The sequence below is a fragment of the Apium graveolens genome, chromosome 8, assembly GCF_009905375.1.
Source record: "Apium graveolens cultivar Ventura chromosome 8, ASM990537v1, whole genome shotgun sequence".
Taxonomy (NCBI): Eukaryota; Viridiplantae; Streptophyta; class Magnoliopsida; order Apiales; family Apiaceae; genus Apium; species Apium graveolens.
This window is the reverse complement of record NC_133654.1, coordinates 69,613,153-69,627,633: the sequence shown is the minus strand read 5'-3', so window position 1 is coordinate 69,627,633 and position 14,481 is coordinate 69,613,153. Positions and strand designations below refer to the sequence as shown.

At 31.0% G+C, this 14,481-nt stretch overlaps 1 protein-coding gene and 1 long non-coding RNA gene across 10 annotated transcripts; one reads left to right on the top strand and one right to left on the bottom strand.

Moving 5' to 3' along the window:
• Positions 1-4,816: 4,816 nt before the first annotated feature.
• LOC141678643 (uncharacterized) lies at positions 4,817-7,754 on the top strand. Its single transcript, XR_012557832.1, has 3 exons — positions 4,817-5,026; positions 5,466-5,760; positions 6,618-7,754. It is a non-coding gene; the product is annotated as an uncharacterized LOC141678643 (long non-coding RNA).
• A 2,208-nt stretch (positions 7,755-9,962) lies between these two features.
• On the bottom strand, positions 9,963-14,102 carry LOC141677582 (rhodanese-like domain-containing protein 4, chloroplastic). Of its 9 annotated transcripts, none has more exons than XR_012557471.1 (6): positions 13,545-13,601; positions 12,473-12,729; positions 11,503-11,580; positions 11,292-11,366; positions 10,904-11,015; positions 9,963-10,391 (listed from the first exon to the last, which is right to left on the bottom strand). XR_012557471.1 is itself a non-coding variant. In XM_074483579.1 (6 exons), exons 2-5 carry the CDS (start codon positions 13,584-13,586, stop codon positions 11,306-11,308), a joined length of 438 nt encoding a protein of 145 aa, XP_074339680.1. In that variant the 5' UTR covers position 13,587; positions 13,681-14,102; the 3' UTR covers positions 9,963-11,015; positions 11,292-11,305. The 9 variants fall into 9 exon arrangements, 5 of the variants coding, with proteins under 5 accessions (XP_074339680.1, XP_074339682.1, XP_074339681.1 ...); XR_012557472.1 differs by having other exon boundaries at positions 9,963-10,161; XM_074483579.1 differs by adding an exon at positions 13,681-14,102 and having other exon boundaries at positions 9,963-11,015; positions 13,545-13,587.
• Positions 14,103-14,481: the final 379 nt, after the last annotated feature.

The following is a 14,481-nucleotide window of genomic DNA, read 5'->3' as shown; positions in this document are numbered from 1 at the left end:
AAATGCCAGGAAATATACCTATAGGACAACAAAATGAAGTACAAGACTTCATATGATCAATAAACCAAGGAATAAATATAAATGGATATTTTCTAGATTTAGATAATGTCTACGACGATCAAGAAATAAGTAGAAGAATAAAAGATTGGAATTTAGGGATGTATATAGCCTTAATGAATTCAAAAAATATAGAAGATCTGGATTATGTTTTTGAACTAATATCAAAAATAATTGTAGGAAAAGCAGCATTTTGGTTAGAAAATATTATTTATGAATTAAAAGGACAAGTAAGAACGTATGCTAGAAGCTGGAAAGATACGTTAAACGTATTTGATATATTATTAAAAAGAGAATTTCTAGGAGAAAGATGGTTTGTAGCTCAAGAAAATATAACAGTAGAAAGAAAATTAGAAATAACAATGTATCTAAATAATATGAAATGTTGTAGGATTAGTAAATTACCAGAATATACTATAAGTTTTACTAAATTCTTTTATGAAGCTAAGTTTTTACCCAATGAAAGCTTAGTATATCAACAACTGTATTATGATCATTTACCTTCACCTTATAATACTGAAATAACTAAAGAATATAATAATCTAGAACCTAAGGAAAATACATTAGGAGAAAGAATTAGATTATTAAGAGCATATTTAACTCGAAAATATGAGGAATATAGAATTCAACGGAGAATTAAAAAGGATAAAAAACAAGGATTAAGAGAAATCTATAATTTCACAGAGAAAAAATTATTATTTGGATGTGATAATCAAAATTATAAAACTAGAAAGAAATATACGAAATATAGAAAATATAGAAAAACAAATTATAATAATCAAAATGAATATTATAAAAAACAAAATAAAACCTATAGACCTTATAGACCATTTAATCGAAAATTTAAAAGAAGAAAATTTAAAAAATATAGAAATACTCCTGAAAATAGTAAGAGATTTAGATATAAGAGAAAGTTTAGAAAAAGAAATAAAACGAAAATAGCAGATTGTAAATGTTGGAATTGTAATGAAAAAGGACATTATGCAAATAAGTGTCCTAAATTACAACAAAAATGAGCAAAATACATAGATACTACCGAATTAATAATAAAATTAAAATATATAAGAGAAGATAATAATAACTGGTATGATGAAGAAGTATTTTATATAAGTGAGACAGAACCAGAGGAAATAAATTATATAAATGAAAATGATACTGATGATGAAAGTTTAACTACTGAATAAAATAGAATGGTAGCAATATATATTGAAGCACAGGTAGAATATAAACCTACTAAATATATAAAACAAAAGATATTTATAGATAGTGGAGCAGATATCTGTTTAGCTAAAGAAGAAGTATTTACTCAACACAAATGGAAACGTACTAAAAATAGAATAATTGTAACAGGATTCAATAACCATAAAAAAGAAATAGATATAATTGCAGAAAATGTAAGATTTATATTAGGAAAAACAAGGTTTAGGTTACCTATAATATACCAGAAAAATAATATGAAACGACAGATGTTACTAGGAAATAACTTTTTAGATTCTTTTAAAACTCAAATAATAAAACAATACAGGATAAGTTTGTTAACACCTTGCGAAAAATGGATAGTATTAAAAAGAATAGTACCTGTAAAATCAATAGAAATAAGTAATATAAAAGCAGAAAGAAAAACTAATTTAGAACTATTAAAACAAAAATATTTAAAAGCCTTAGAAATAAATTTTGGAGAACATCCAATGAAGTTATGGGAAAAAGAAAAAATATTCGCTGAAATAATACTAATAAATCCTAATGATATAATTAGAAACAGACCAATAAGATATAGTCCAACAGATCAAAAGGAGTTAGGAGTTCAAATAAAAGAATTATTAAACTTAGGACTAATAAAAGAAAATAAAAGTCTGCATAGTAGCCCAGCGTTTTTAGTAAGAAATCATAATGAAGTAAAAAGAGGAAAAACTAGAATGGTAATAGATTATCGAGAACTAAATAAAAAAACTATATTTGATGGATATTTCCTACCATATAAAAGAAATTTAATAAACCAAACAAGTAATAAAAAATGGTTTAGTAAATTTGATTGTAAAAACGGATATTGGCAAATAAAATTAACTAAAGAATCTAGATGTTTAACTGCATTTAGTGTACCACAAGGACATTATGAATGGATAATACTACCATTTGTATTAAGAACAGCCCCACAAATATTCCAAAGAAGAATGGATAAAATATTTAGAGAAATGAATGATTTTATTCTAGTATATATTGATGATATATTAATATTTAGTGATAATTTAACAGATCATTCGAAACATCTAGATACATTTATTCACACTATTAGAAAACATGGAATCCTATTATCGGAAAAGAAATCAGAAATATTTAAACATAAAATAGAATATTTAGGATATATTATAGATTCTGAAGGAATTCAACTACAAGAACATATTTCAACAAAAATAAGGAATTTTAAAGAAACTTTAGAAAATAAAAAAGAAGTACAACAATTCTTAGGAATAGTAAATTACGCTTCAGATTATGTAAAAGACTTACCAAAATTAAGGAAACCACTACAAGACTTAATAAAGAAAAATAAAACTTTTGAATGGAAAGAAGATCATACAAATGCAATAAGAATACTAAAAATAAAGGTAGAAAAATTACCTAAACTACGATTACCCAAAGATAGTGATCAATTAGAATTATTTACAGATGCTAGTGATATAGGATGGGGAGCAGTATTAGTAGCTTTTGAAAAAGATGATATTGATAAAGAAAACCCTTTAATATGTGGATATGCAGCTGGAACTTGGAAACCCAATGAAAAGAATTATCATATTAATGAAAAGGAATTATTAGCGGTAAAATTAGGAATTAAAAGATTTCATTATCATTTACTACCTGTAAAATTTGTTGTAAGAACAGATAATACTCAAGTAAGATCATTTATATTTAATAAAATTGACCATTTACCAGAATTAAATAAAAGAAGAAATTGGCAAGCATTTTTTAGTTGTTATGATTTTATTATTAAAAATATATCAGGTACTAAAAATGTTCTTGCAGATTTTCTTAGTAGAGAACATGGACAGGGATAACAAGAATATTCAACCGATGGAAATGATACTTGAAGAAATCAAGAGGAAGAATGAACAAATTGCAACCTTGACCCAAGAAGTTAATAACCTCATAAAAAATCTTGAAGGAGCTATAAAACTTACCAAAAATATTACACCCCAAACTTTTGTATCAAGACTAGCTACAACTCCTACAATATCAACCCTTACCCAAACAGAAATATCCAAACCAGAACAACCAAAACTTCAAGTTTCTATATCAGACAGAATTAAATACCCAAAAGAATATATAGAAGCCTTTGAAAAGATAACAAAATTTTACGACTACAAGTCCAATAATACCATCCTCAGAACTGGAAAGTTTAGTAAATATCCAAGGTATATCTGCAAAGAAGACGCTGATCCTAAAGTGGTAGAAAACTTATTAATGTTGGGATTTATTGATAAAATCATGGTTGATGAAACATTAAGAAGTATATCAAAACTTCCACCACTAATAGTTGAAAGCGTTAGTGCAATGATGCAATCATATGGACCAGGAGGAATATATGGAGTGCAGGTATTTGATTCTTGTACCGACTTTGTAGGAAAACCAATAATAATATGTTAGATATTCAAGTATGGAAGGAATACTACTATAGAAGGCGATAATACTAGTCTCAAGTCCCCTATGCCATGCACAATAGAAGGATTTCAAGAATGGATGTCAAATAAAAGAGCAATTGGATTATCAGTTCTAAAATCCAAACTTGAAGATGTTATAAAAGGAATGAAGGCATGCGTATTAGGAACAAGTACGAAGGGAGACGTAGAAGAAATACTAACATTATATTATAATAATGATGTTTTGAAAACAGATACAAGTGATTTAGCAGGTATGCATAACAGGATAACAGGTGGAAGTTACAATCATGCACCAAAAACCAAGGAATTTTTCAAGGATATTATTACAGGACAAAGAAAGAAGACTGTAGTAGTTTTAAAACCCTTAGTAAAGGAATGAGCATGTTCTAATCCTTTCGAGTAAGATTGTAATAACTCTTGTTATTTCAACATGTAATATTATAGTAATCTTATGGCCCAAACGAAGTTTGGTGACCATAACATATTAGAAAATGTTTTTACGGCCCAATGAAAATTGGTGACTGTAATATATGTTTCTACGGCCCAATGAAAATTGGTGACTGTAATATATGTTTTTACGGCCCAATGAAAATTGGTGATTGTAATATATTAGCAAATAGAAACAGGCAAAAATTATGGAATCCCAGATAAAAGACAAAAGACATAAGGCATCAAAAAGAATGGAAGAAATAAAAAGAGAAAGCAGGCACAGAAGAAAAAGAAGACGGAAGAAAAAATTGCAAAAGAAGACAGAAGAAAAAGTTGTAAAAGTTGAAAAAGAGGACATAAAGAAAAAAGAAGACGGAAGAAAAAGAAGACGGAAGAAAAAATTGCAAAAGAAGACAGAAGAAAAAGTTGCAAAAGTTGAAAAAGATGACATAAAGAAAAAAGAAGACAGAAGAAAAAGTTGCAAAAGTTGAAAGAAAAAGAATATTATGTCGGAAAAGCATATCATGTAACAGAAATCTCTCCTTCTATAAAAGAGGAGAATTGTAACAAAAGAAGCATGAGTATTTTTATGAGTTTAAAAAATCCATCACTTGCTTAAGTTGTTTTCTCTCTGAGTTTTCTTATACAAATTTTTTTCTATATACATTAATGGCAAGCTAAGAATCTCAATAACATACAGTTTATATATATATATATATTTAAACTGGAATTCATATAGATCAAGTACCTAATAAACATCTACTATTATAATAATTATAAAGATGAAGAAACAAGGAACGGTAGATAGTCCGTTGAGACGCCATGAGTTGCAGAGCCCAAGATGACGGGGAAGTCGAAATAGGGCATAGCATTCACCAGGGACTCCGGTGAGCTGTTCTTGATTCATCAACTTTATAATTGTTTAAATGGTTTTGCTTATTTGGTATGGGATTAATATGATAGGATACTTAAATATATAGAAATAACTGTTATGTGTAAATTGTTATGGATTGTAGAGAAATTATAAAATCATGTTTTATGATTTATATATCTGTGTGCCTTCCCTATTTAGAGTTATCAGATATAGAAAACGATCCCCAATCTATCTATCCATTTTTCTTTTTGATCAAGCCTTTTGTGGTCTTTCCTATATGTTTTTGAGTAAGAATTTAACTTAAGATGAATTTAATTCTAAATTTTTGTTACTGTATGTAAATGTTTGCTCAAGCTGTTATGTTACATAAATTACATGAATGATACTTCCATCAATGTGCATTGTACTGGAAACATCTAATATGAAGCTATTGGTGGCTTGAATATTATCAGGGATAAAGGAAGAAGCTTTGCTGGTTTAAACAGAACACATGGAAGATCTGTAGCCTATCAAACTTGACTTGATTTCTTGGGACGGAACCATCAGAAGCTGAAATTTATAGTTATTCATTCATCCCTTTCAGGTAATTGTAAAATCACTTTCTTTTAAACACAAAAAAAAAAAATTATCACTCTGTCGGTTGGTACTAGAATCCAATATAGGGTCATTCGCTCAGCTGGATTTCAGAGAAAATCTCCCTTGGCACTGAGCTATCACTTGTCCGGATATACTGTATATTCATAATAGGTAATATCGGTAGCTTCTTCCTATTGAGATTTCCTAGTAATACACCAGTAATTTGCTTGCTAATGAATAGTTTCTAGTATTTTCAAGACTTATTTTAATTTGAAGTATGTAGTGGATTTTCGGAATTCATTCGATTTTTTTAATTTTCCCGGTGTAACAACACATGATTGATTTCTTAACTCTTTTACAAATTCACCTTTTCCTTTTTAACCTTGTCTCACTTGAACTCCACACTGGCCCTTGGTACTTCAATGGGACACAATATGAAAGAGCATAGAAGTCACTTGCAAATACAATTAGTATGTCCCTCACCATATCAACTAGCTGATCTGTCTACAATTGTCGAAAAAAAGTTATGAAAATCAAAAGGGTAATATTCTGAATTTCAGTAATGACGTGCTCATCTTTTTGCCATCTGTACTCACTTGTTTATCATAATCCATATCCTACAAAAAAAAATCAAACAGTTATTGCATACTCGAACTATAAGTTGCTGTACCTGCTTTGACATTTTATCGAAATCCACAAGCCATAGAGTGAACTAAGATACATTTTGGTTGTCTTCACATAGTGATAATAGTTTTTTTTTTAATTTATAAGTAATCTGTCTTCAGTTAGACATATATGTCACCATATCAGGAGATGCATTTTTTGGGAAATAGTTACCTTAAGGTTTTTTAATAACTGTGGATAACAATAAAACACTGTACTGCTTAGTGCTTAGGTACATACTTGCTATAAATCATATTGACAGGATACGAACCTTTTACTTTTATCTTGGTTTATTTAATGCTACATTATTCTTCTTTCATCTTTGCCTGGTGAGTGAAATAACAGAACCAAGTTCTATGATGCAGGAACCGTCGGAGAATGTTTCAGCATATGCTATCTAGGAACAATCTCGGTGAGCTCCCTGATGGATCTAGGAAACGGAAAATGGGTCGGATAACTCCATTAGTACGAGGCATTTTAGGTCTTAACTCTGCTGATATTCTCCGCTTTGGGTCAGGCCCACACATGTTTGTTTTTGTCATTTCTTAGCACATCACAATGAGCCTTATATTTAACTCCACATTGGTATGATATTATTCGCTTTGGCCATGCCAGCACGGGTTCGTTTTTGTGCGCATCCCAAAAGACCTCAGATTGCTAGTACATGAGACTCCATTACTATAAATCATTTTGTGATGTGCCCAAAAACAAACTCATGAAGAACTTCACATTGATATGATATTGTACGATTTAGGCCCAGACAAATAACTTCATTAGTATGAGCTTTTGTAGGATGTGTCCAAAAACAAACCCGTGCGGAACTCCACATTAGTATGATATTGTCCGTTTTAGGTCCGAATTCGCACCGGTTTGTTTTTGGACACATCCCAAAAGATCTCAAACTGATGTAGGACAACTCCTTAAATATTTTTGGGTGATTTTTTTTTTTTATCATGGTCTTGTTATTTTCTGACAAACAGACGGAGCCTAAATATCAGAATCAGACTTAAAGGTTGAATTGAGCTTTCCAGTTCCGTAAAGACCTTTGTTCAGAGTTAAGCTGTGAGTACAGTGCCTTACTACTGAAAATGCAGTGAGTTTCCCTCCGAAGGATTAGTAGATGCTTCTCACAGAACAAAGGTGTGGAATGATCAAGAGGACAGGAAATATCTAAGCTACCAAATCATATCTAGTGTGGAATATAAATCACATTTTGTTCTGCATTCTTCTTTTTGACTGAGGACTAAAAGTGAAATAACGGGACCATGTTCTAGGGGAACTACCTAAGAATTGTTTTCAGGATATGCCGTTTGGTGTTTGCTTTAGCAAGTTGGTAACCCGCATAGTACAAAAACATTAAATTTCTGGTGAATGCTGAAAATCGAGGATGAGAAGTTACTTTAGTTTATAGAATAAAATTTAGGATAAGAATCATTTTCATTGGTTACATTTTGATGTTTTTTGATGACTGAGATATCAAACAAGTCTATATACTATCTGTACTATATATTACCATTAACTTGACAAGTTTAGTATGGATTCTGTTAATCTGTTATGTTATCAGCAAAAGGAAAAATATTCAAAAAAGATGTTCAAAACAGGGAGTTCCGATCAAGGGGAACACAATCAAAAAATTAATGCAACTCAATCGCGGAACATGCACAGTCATGGTCTCAATTAACTGATGGAAAAGCATGATATCAGAAGAACATGGACACGCCCTTTAACAATGAGCCGTGCTTATGAAGTCTCCTACTAGTTCTGCTAATGGATGGATGTATACAATATGCTACCCTTAGGCTTCCAGTGCCCTAGGAAATAACATGACATCAAAGGCAAGATTCCCCGTAGTTAACCTATAGGGATTTGGATCACATTTAACTGGGTACAATTCCATCTTAGGTTCATCGTTCCACACTGTATCGAACAGCAACAATTTAACATAAATATTTGTTTTCGATTTACATATAATTGGTTTCAACATATTTATTTTGGTTTCCATGTAGTTAATATTCAGCTGAAGTAGATCCATTCTTAAAATATATAAATCTGTTTCCAAGAGTTGGATCAGGGGTCCTTCTATGCATTTTTAAAACGAGTTGATCAATAGACAGAAAGTAGAAAAGAGGAAATCTACAGAACAAAGAGAAACAAAAGGACATTTTTAAGATTCTATAGTTTATACTGATGCATTAGCAGAAAACAAAAGCTTTGTAGCTGGAATCAAAAGAATGTAGGAAGATGCACGCAGCCGGAAACATGAGCATAAACTATAGAATCTAAAGAATGTCCTTATGTTTTTCTTTCTTCTCAACTTCTCTCTTCTAATTAATATCTGCGTATCAGTTAACTCGATCTTAAAGTGCATAGGAGCAAAAATTCTGATGCTTTTGTGCCTGATTGTTTGAGGATGAAATCTCCTGGACCAAGACATTAATGACATCTATCCCACAAGTAAATAAAGTCATGAACCAACTAACAAAATCTTGGTAAATTGTGTTGATATAGCAACCTCAATTTTCTTGGGCAGGATGTGCCTGGAATATCCTACGAGCATGGTGGTAAAAGGGCTTCTATAAATAGAGGTTTGTACTAGAAAACATTCAGTTCATCGACAATTCAAATCAAGTGCATAGATGCATTACTGGACAAATACTCCATTGGCAGTAGATTACTGTGCTGCAAAACTGTGATAATTACATAGCATTGTAAAATAGTAAGCTGCACTGCCAAAGGAGATTTGCCCCGCAATTCATGTCCTGCACGCAGTCATACATGCACATATATACCGGATCTAAATTCCTTGTCTATGTATAAGAAATCTGTAAAAGGTACTACATTTTTCTCATTGTGTTCAGTTTTTTAAAAATGGTTGTGCATAAGCATTTTTCCTGCAATTCATATATTCATAGTAATTATTTGCACATTAAGATCTCACGTAATACTGCCTTCGTGTCAAGATATTTGTTTTGTCTCACTTTTCTGGTCAAATTGATAGAAGGTTTGACTAAAATTTACATGTTATAATTCTTTCATTATTTTAAAATATGAAAAAATACAACTTAAAGTTGATAATATTTATTTTTTTATCGTATAGTTTTAATATCTCTTAACTATATAAGACATGTGATTTCATGTGATTTGTGTTCAAAAGTTTGGTCAAGAAATATTTTATACGAAAAGAAGATTTGTAAAAAAATGATTACTATCTGTCAACTTCAATATACGAAAGAAAAAACAATAACATTCTTCTCTCAATATTCGGCCCTCGAAATTATTTATTTTTTTAGCAAAGATGTGGTATAAAATAAAATTTGATAATATTTATCGGAACATTTCCATGAGACTCATGAAACAATGTTCTGAAATTCTCAAGTCAACTTTACATACTTCAAAAAAAATACTTATATCTGGAAGCTATGTCATTAAATTAGTAGTTATAATAATTAAATATTTTACATGCACCCTCCTAGATAAGGAAATGAAAACATAACATGATTTTTGTAATAAAAAAAACACAAAGCAACACCCATTACAGAAACAAAGAGCATTGGATATTGTATTAGATATATATAGCTAGCATTCTAAAATTATACTTACTAGAGCCTCATTCTCCATCCAATTTGCTACAAATTTGATGTTATCACATTACACATATTAGATGAAAGTGTTGGAGCATAGTAAAATACATCTACAGAGAGCTATAAAAATTGAGACAAATCGGGACGACAACCCTTAAAAGGTCACTCTCCCTATAATTGATAGATTATGTATGGTGCTCTGTATACTTGAACACCAAGACACAAAAATAGTATGATGCATTACAATTGGCATTAGATTTTGCTGCTTGATCTCCTTGACCTCGGAACCTTCAATATGGCCTCCTTTACCCTTCAAATCATGACACATCTACAAATAGCTACAAAAATTAAGACAAATCGAGACGACAACCTTTAGAAGGTTACATTTTCTTTATAATTAATAGATTATGTATGGCGCTCTTTATACTTGAACACCATGACACAAAGATAGTAAGATACATCACAATTGTTATTAGATTTTGCTGCTTGATCTCTTTGCCCTCAGAACCTTCAGTATGACCTCCTTTGCCTTTCAAATCCTTTGAGGGGTTCACAATTCTAACAGGAATTGCACACATCAATACATAGTTGTTTTAATACACCATACAATTATACAGTATTGATATTATTAACTCAGAATCCCAGAAAAATTATTCCAAACCACATGGTTATACAGCTCAACAATTTAAAAACAAAAATCAAGAAAATATAAGAAAATCCATTTAAATGAGTCAGTAGACTGAGTGTGATAATGTCTCCCCAACTTTATTTCTTTAAGTCTGGTTGCATTTTTTTTGCTATATACTGGTTGCAATATGAATGTACACGGGCAAAAAAATATACACAATCACACTCTTAAGTCTGGACAAAAAGATAGGGGATCAACTACTAATCTGTCAAGTAAATAATTTGATACAAATAATAGCCCTGGAACAACAATTTACATTCAATTAAATGTGCACGGAAGCAGAAATCTTGACACAGACCATGCAGTGAAATAATAAAAAAATATTTGAAAAAATATGAACAATTTATCAAGATACAAGAAAAGATGATCGCCAAAAACTTACTCTCAAGATATGTCCCTGTTATCAATTACAATCCAGGATTTTCAGATTTCCACCAACTCCATCTAGGAAAGTAGAGAGTTGGCATACCCTCCCAGTCTTTCTGATTTAAGTTCTGATTATATAAAGAAGACGAAGTTTTAGAAATGCAGAGAAATTAGAAAACATTTATACCTTTGATAAGCCCACACATATGGTGTTGAAATTCAGTTCTTCACCTTGAATATAAGAATATAATCTAGTGCAAACAAACATCTGAAATTTATATTAATGAAGTACTATACCATAATTGTCTAGACATTGAGTGTTTCACTTTATGACATAACTAAACGTTCTTTTTAAAATTACAAACAAACAAACTGCAATATTTATCAATAGGTGAGACGCATACCCCAATTGCATCAGTCAAACTACTAAAATCAAAATTGAATCATTTTTATGGTTAGATCCAGGAAAGACCACTGCTCTGCAAACATTCCAGATTCACATTTAATTGAAAAAACTTGAATATAGTAACATAACACATTAAAAGAGGATGGAGGCGAAGATAAGATTAAGAGCGATAAAATACGGTAACAACCATCCATCCTTTGGGTCCTTACACCGTCTTGAATTGCATAGGCAGCTTTAAATCCATTTGCATCACCAGCTGTGCGATCTTTTCAGAGCTTCCATCGAACCTGGGTTCCATCTCGGATATTTTAATTAATTATTTTTGTTCTAAAGAGCACAAAAAAAACTTGAACTAAAAAACAAATTACTCTGTAAAAGATATGAAATTGTAGTCAGGGAAAGACAAAGAGATGATTAAGATGATCCAATTTTGAGGAGGTATATAAGAAACCTATGCTGGTGTTTATCACATTATGAACATTATAATGGTTTTTCAATAGTAATACGACCGTGAAAACTGTTTGTAGACCACATATGTCGAAAGACACTGAGGCATATCGTGAACATGATATTATTTTTATAACTTCAATCGTCTCTCGCACTCTAGAGCGTTTTAGGGGAGATTTTACATATCAGTTTTGCCACGCTGAATGGAGAAAATTTAGTAAAATGTCTTTTACCACATGTAATTGGACTTGTTTATACTTCAACGCCCCGGGCACCAAAATCTTAAATTCGTAACCTTGGTTGTTGCCGTAAAAAAGTCAAACAACTGGTGGCAAATGTGAGGTTGAGGTTTTCAAACCCTGTGTGGTAACTGTAAATTGGTCAAACAACGTGATGTTGGGGTTTCTCAAGAATTAATGTCCCTTCTACTGCATTAAACTACTATACTTTCCCAACACCGATAATGCAGGACTTCGACCGAGGCTCTACTTGCATCTTCGCATATATAAACCAACAATCATGGCTTGGTCTATGGCGACAGTGCGTAGTTCAGTAATTTGAGCTACAATTTCATAACGACATGTGATATCCTTAAGCAACAAAGCAGTTCACATTACACAATCTAAATCATATCAGTGCGGCTAATTAATCTTGATTGATAATCGATAACCAAGACAAATCAATACTAAAACTAAGAACAAAAAAAAAATAAGAGAGTTCCAATCATCTTACTTGTGTAATATAAACAATGTGGTATTCTCCGGTTCCTTGAATTTCAGAGCCAGCTTCTTCAAGAAACCCACCTTATTTTCACCATTATACACAACTGGGACATATTTCTTGCTTAAATTTTTAATATCTGGTGTACCTACTTGCCTCCAGTCTGCTAATGTCCTTATATCAACCAATTGAGCATTAGCATCTTCCGCTAATTTTGCATAAGCATTCTTTGCAGTCTCAGTACCCCAAGGCTTAAAATCACCAAAAAACTGAGATAAAAATCAATGGGACAACGAAAATGGCAGCACCACCAGAAATCAGAGCTGGATTGTCTGCTACAAAACATTCAAACCAGCAACTGGAAAAGTATTATGGCATACTATAGACAGATAATAACACGGGTAATATAACCACAAATGCAAAAATCTTCTACATTATGTCTAATTGTTAGCTAAAAAGTAAAAAAATATATATATTTAACTCCAGGATGAGGTTTCCAGACAAAGATTTTCAATTTGAATGAAATAATTAATTTATTGTAAGTTTTTTATAATTCTTTCGACAACCTACCTGTATGGTATTGTCATTTAGTTCTAGAGTGTTTAGCTTGAGCATGCTCATCCAACTCTTTTTCTGCTGCTTATGTCCAGCATATTTTTATCTCTTTTCTTAATATAGTTATTCACTTGCCCAAAAACAAATTACGTAAATTATAAAATAACAAAACCAATCTTAAAGAAATTATATATGTAATTAATAAGGATATTTTCACCTTTATATTTATATCTAACCTCACTTTACCTATATGAACCTCACTTTACCTATATGATGAGAGACAACAATACATTTCTACGTTAAATTTCTTCTTAAAAGCCTAATATCGAAACTGCAATCACACAGCCAAGTACGAGAAATAGAATTAACGACATAATTCTGTATTTTGGCTCCAAGCAATATTTCACAAACTGAATTAATTAATGCAAAAAGTAGTAACACATAAAATTATAAAAATATTTACAGTAAGCATAAAAATATAAACATATACTGATGTGGGTATGATATGAGGTTAATAATAATTAAGAACCTGATTGTAAAGTCTCCAGGAGCGACAATTTAGTATTTTCATTCTGATTTGCATCCCAAAATGAAGTATGAAATAATTTTAGCATTACAAATTGGGACTTTTTCACCAGTAACATAATTGAAACAAATGAAGTTACCTTTCATTCTGGACTTTTATCAAACATCTGAGCTGCACTTGAAACCTTGTATATTTTAATCAGGTGATTTTAATGGTAATTGGACACCCGTTGACGCACCTCTGCCTATTTTCCACGCGATATAATATTTGGAAAAGGAGTTTTGGAGGAGGTAAAAGATGATTTAACGGGAGAAATATGTAATTAGGCTGAGCGAAAATAATGTGAGCATACGTAATTATGTATGCATATGATGGGTCAGACTTGAAAATAAAAAGGCTAAACCAAATATAATTGATCAAATATAATTGATTGACTGCTCATATTTCTAGTAACGGACTGACTATCATATCGGCAAAGAAGAGGAATATAAGCAGACGACAGGAGGCCAATAAAACAGCGACTCAGTGAAGGCTTGAGAAAATAGGAAAATGGAATGGGCATCCCTGAAAACGCCACGTAGAACACCCGATATCCTACTTTATATAAATTTTGAAAATGGGAAAATTGATTTTTTCGCCGCCCATATTTTTAGGAACTTACCATTCAATTATTATTTTTTTCTTTTACTCACTAATGTTAGGTTCGTATTTGTTTTTAGTCACTAACGTTAGATTCAGATTTAATTATTAGCATTATGTCAATTTTTGGTAGCATTATTAAAATATAGTGGTAGTCTATAATATTTTATTGATTTGATATATGTCTATATATTTATATATAGTACTTCATATGCCCCCAAGATGTTTACCTTCGTTATAGGGAGTTTGACAAATATTTTAAGACTCCTAAAAGATGTAGTTTCATAAATTATTTTTAATT

What these genes read in the sequence shown, in the direction of transcription:
- LOC141677582 (XM_074483577.1), bottom strand. Translation starts at nt 13,598, where the DNA reads ATGCAAATCAGAATGAAAATACTAAATTGTCGCTCCTGGAGACTTTAC. An exon ending in ACATTGTTTATATTACACAA is followed by an intron (nt 11,581 to 12,472) that starts GTAAGATGATTG and finishes GATGGAACCCAG; the next exon opens with GTTCGATGGAAGCTCTGAAA. An exon ending in CCTATGCAATTCAAGACGGT is followed by an intron (nt 11,367 to 11,502) that starts GTAAGGACCCAA and finishes GAATGTTTGCAG; the next exon opens with AGCAGTGGTCTTTCCTGGAT.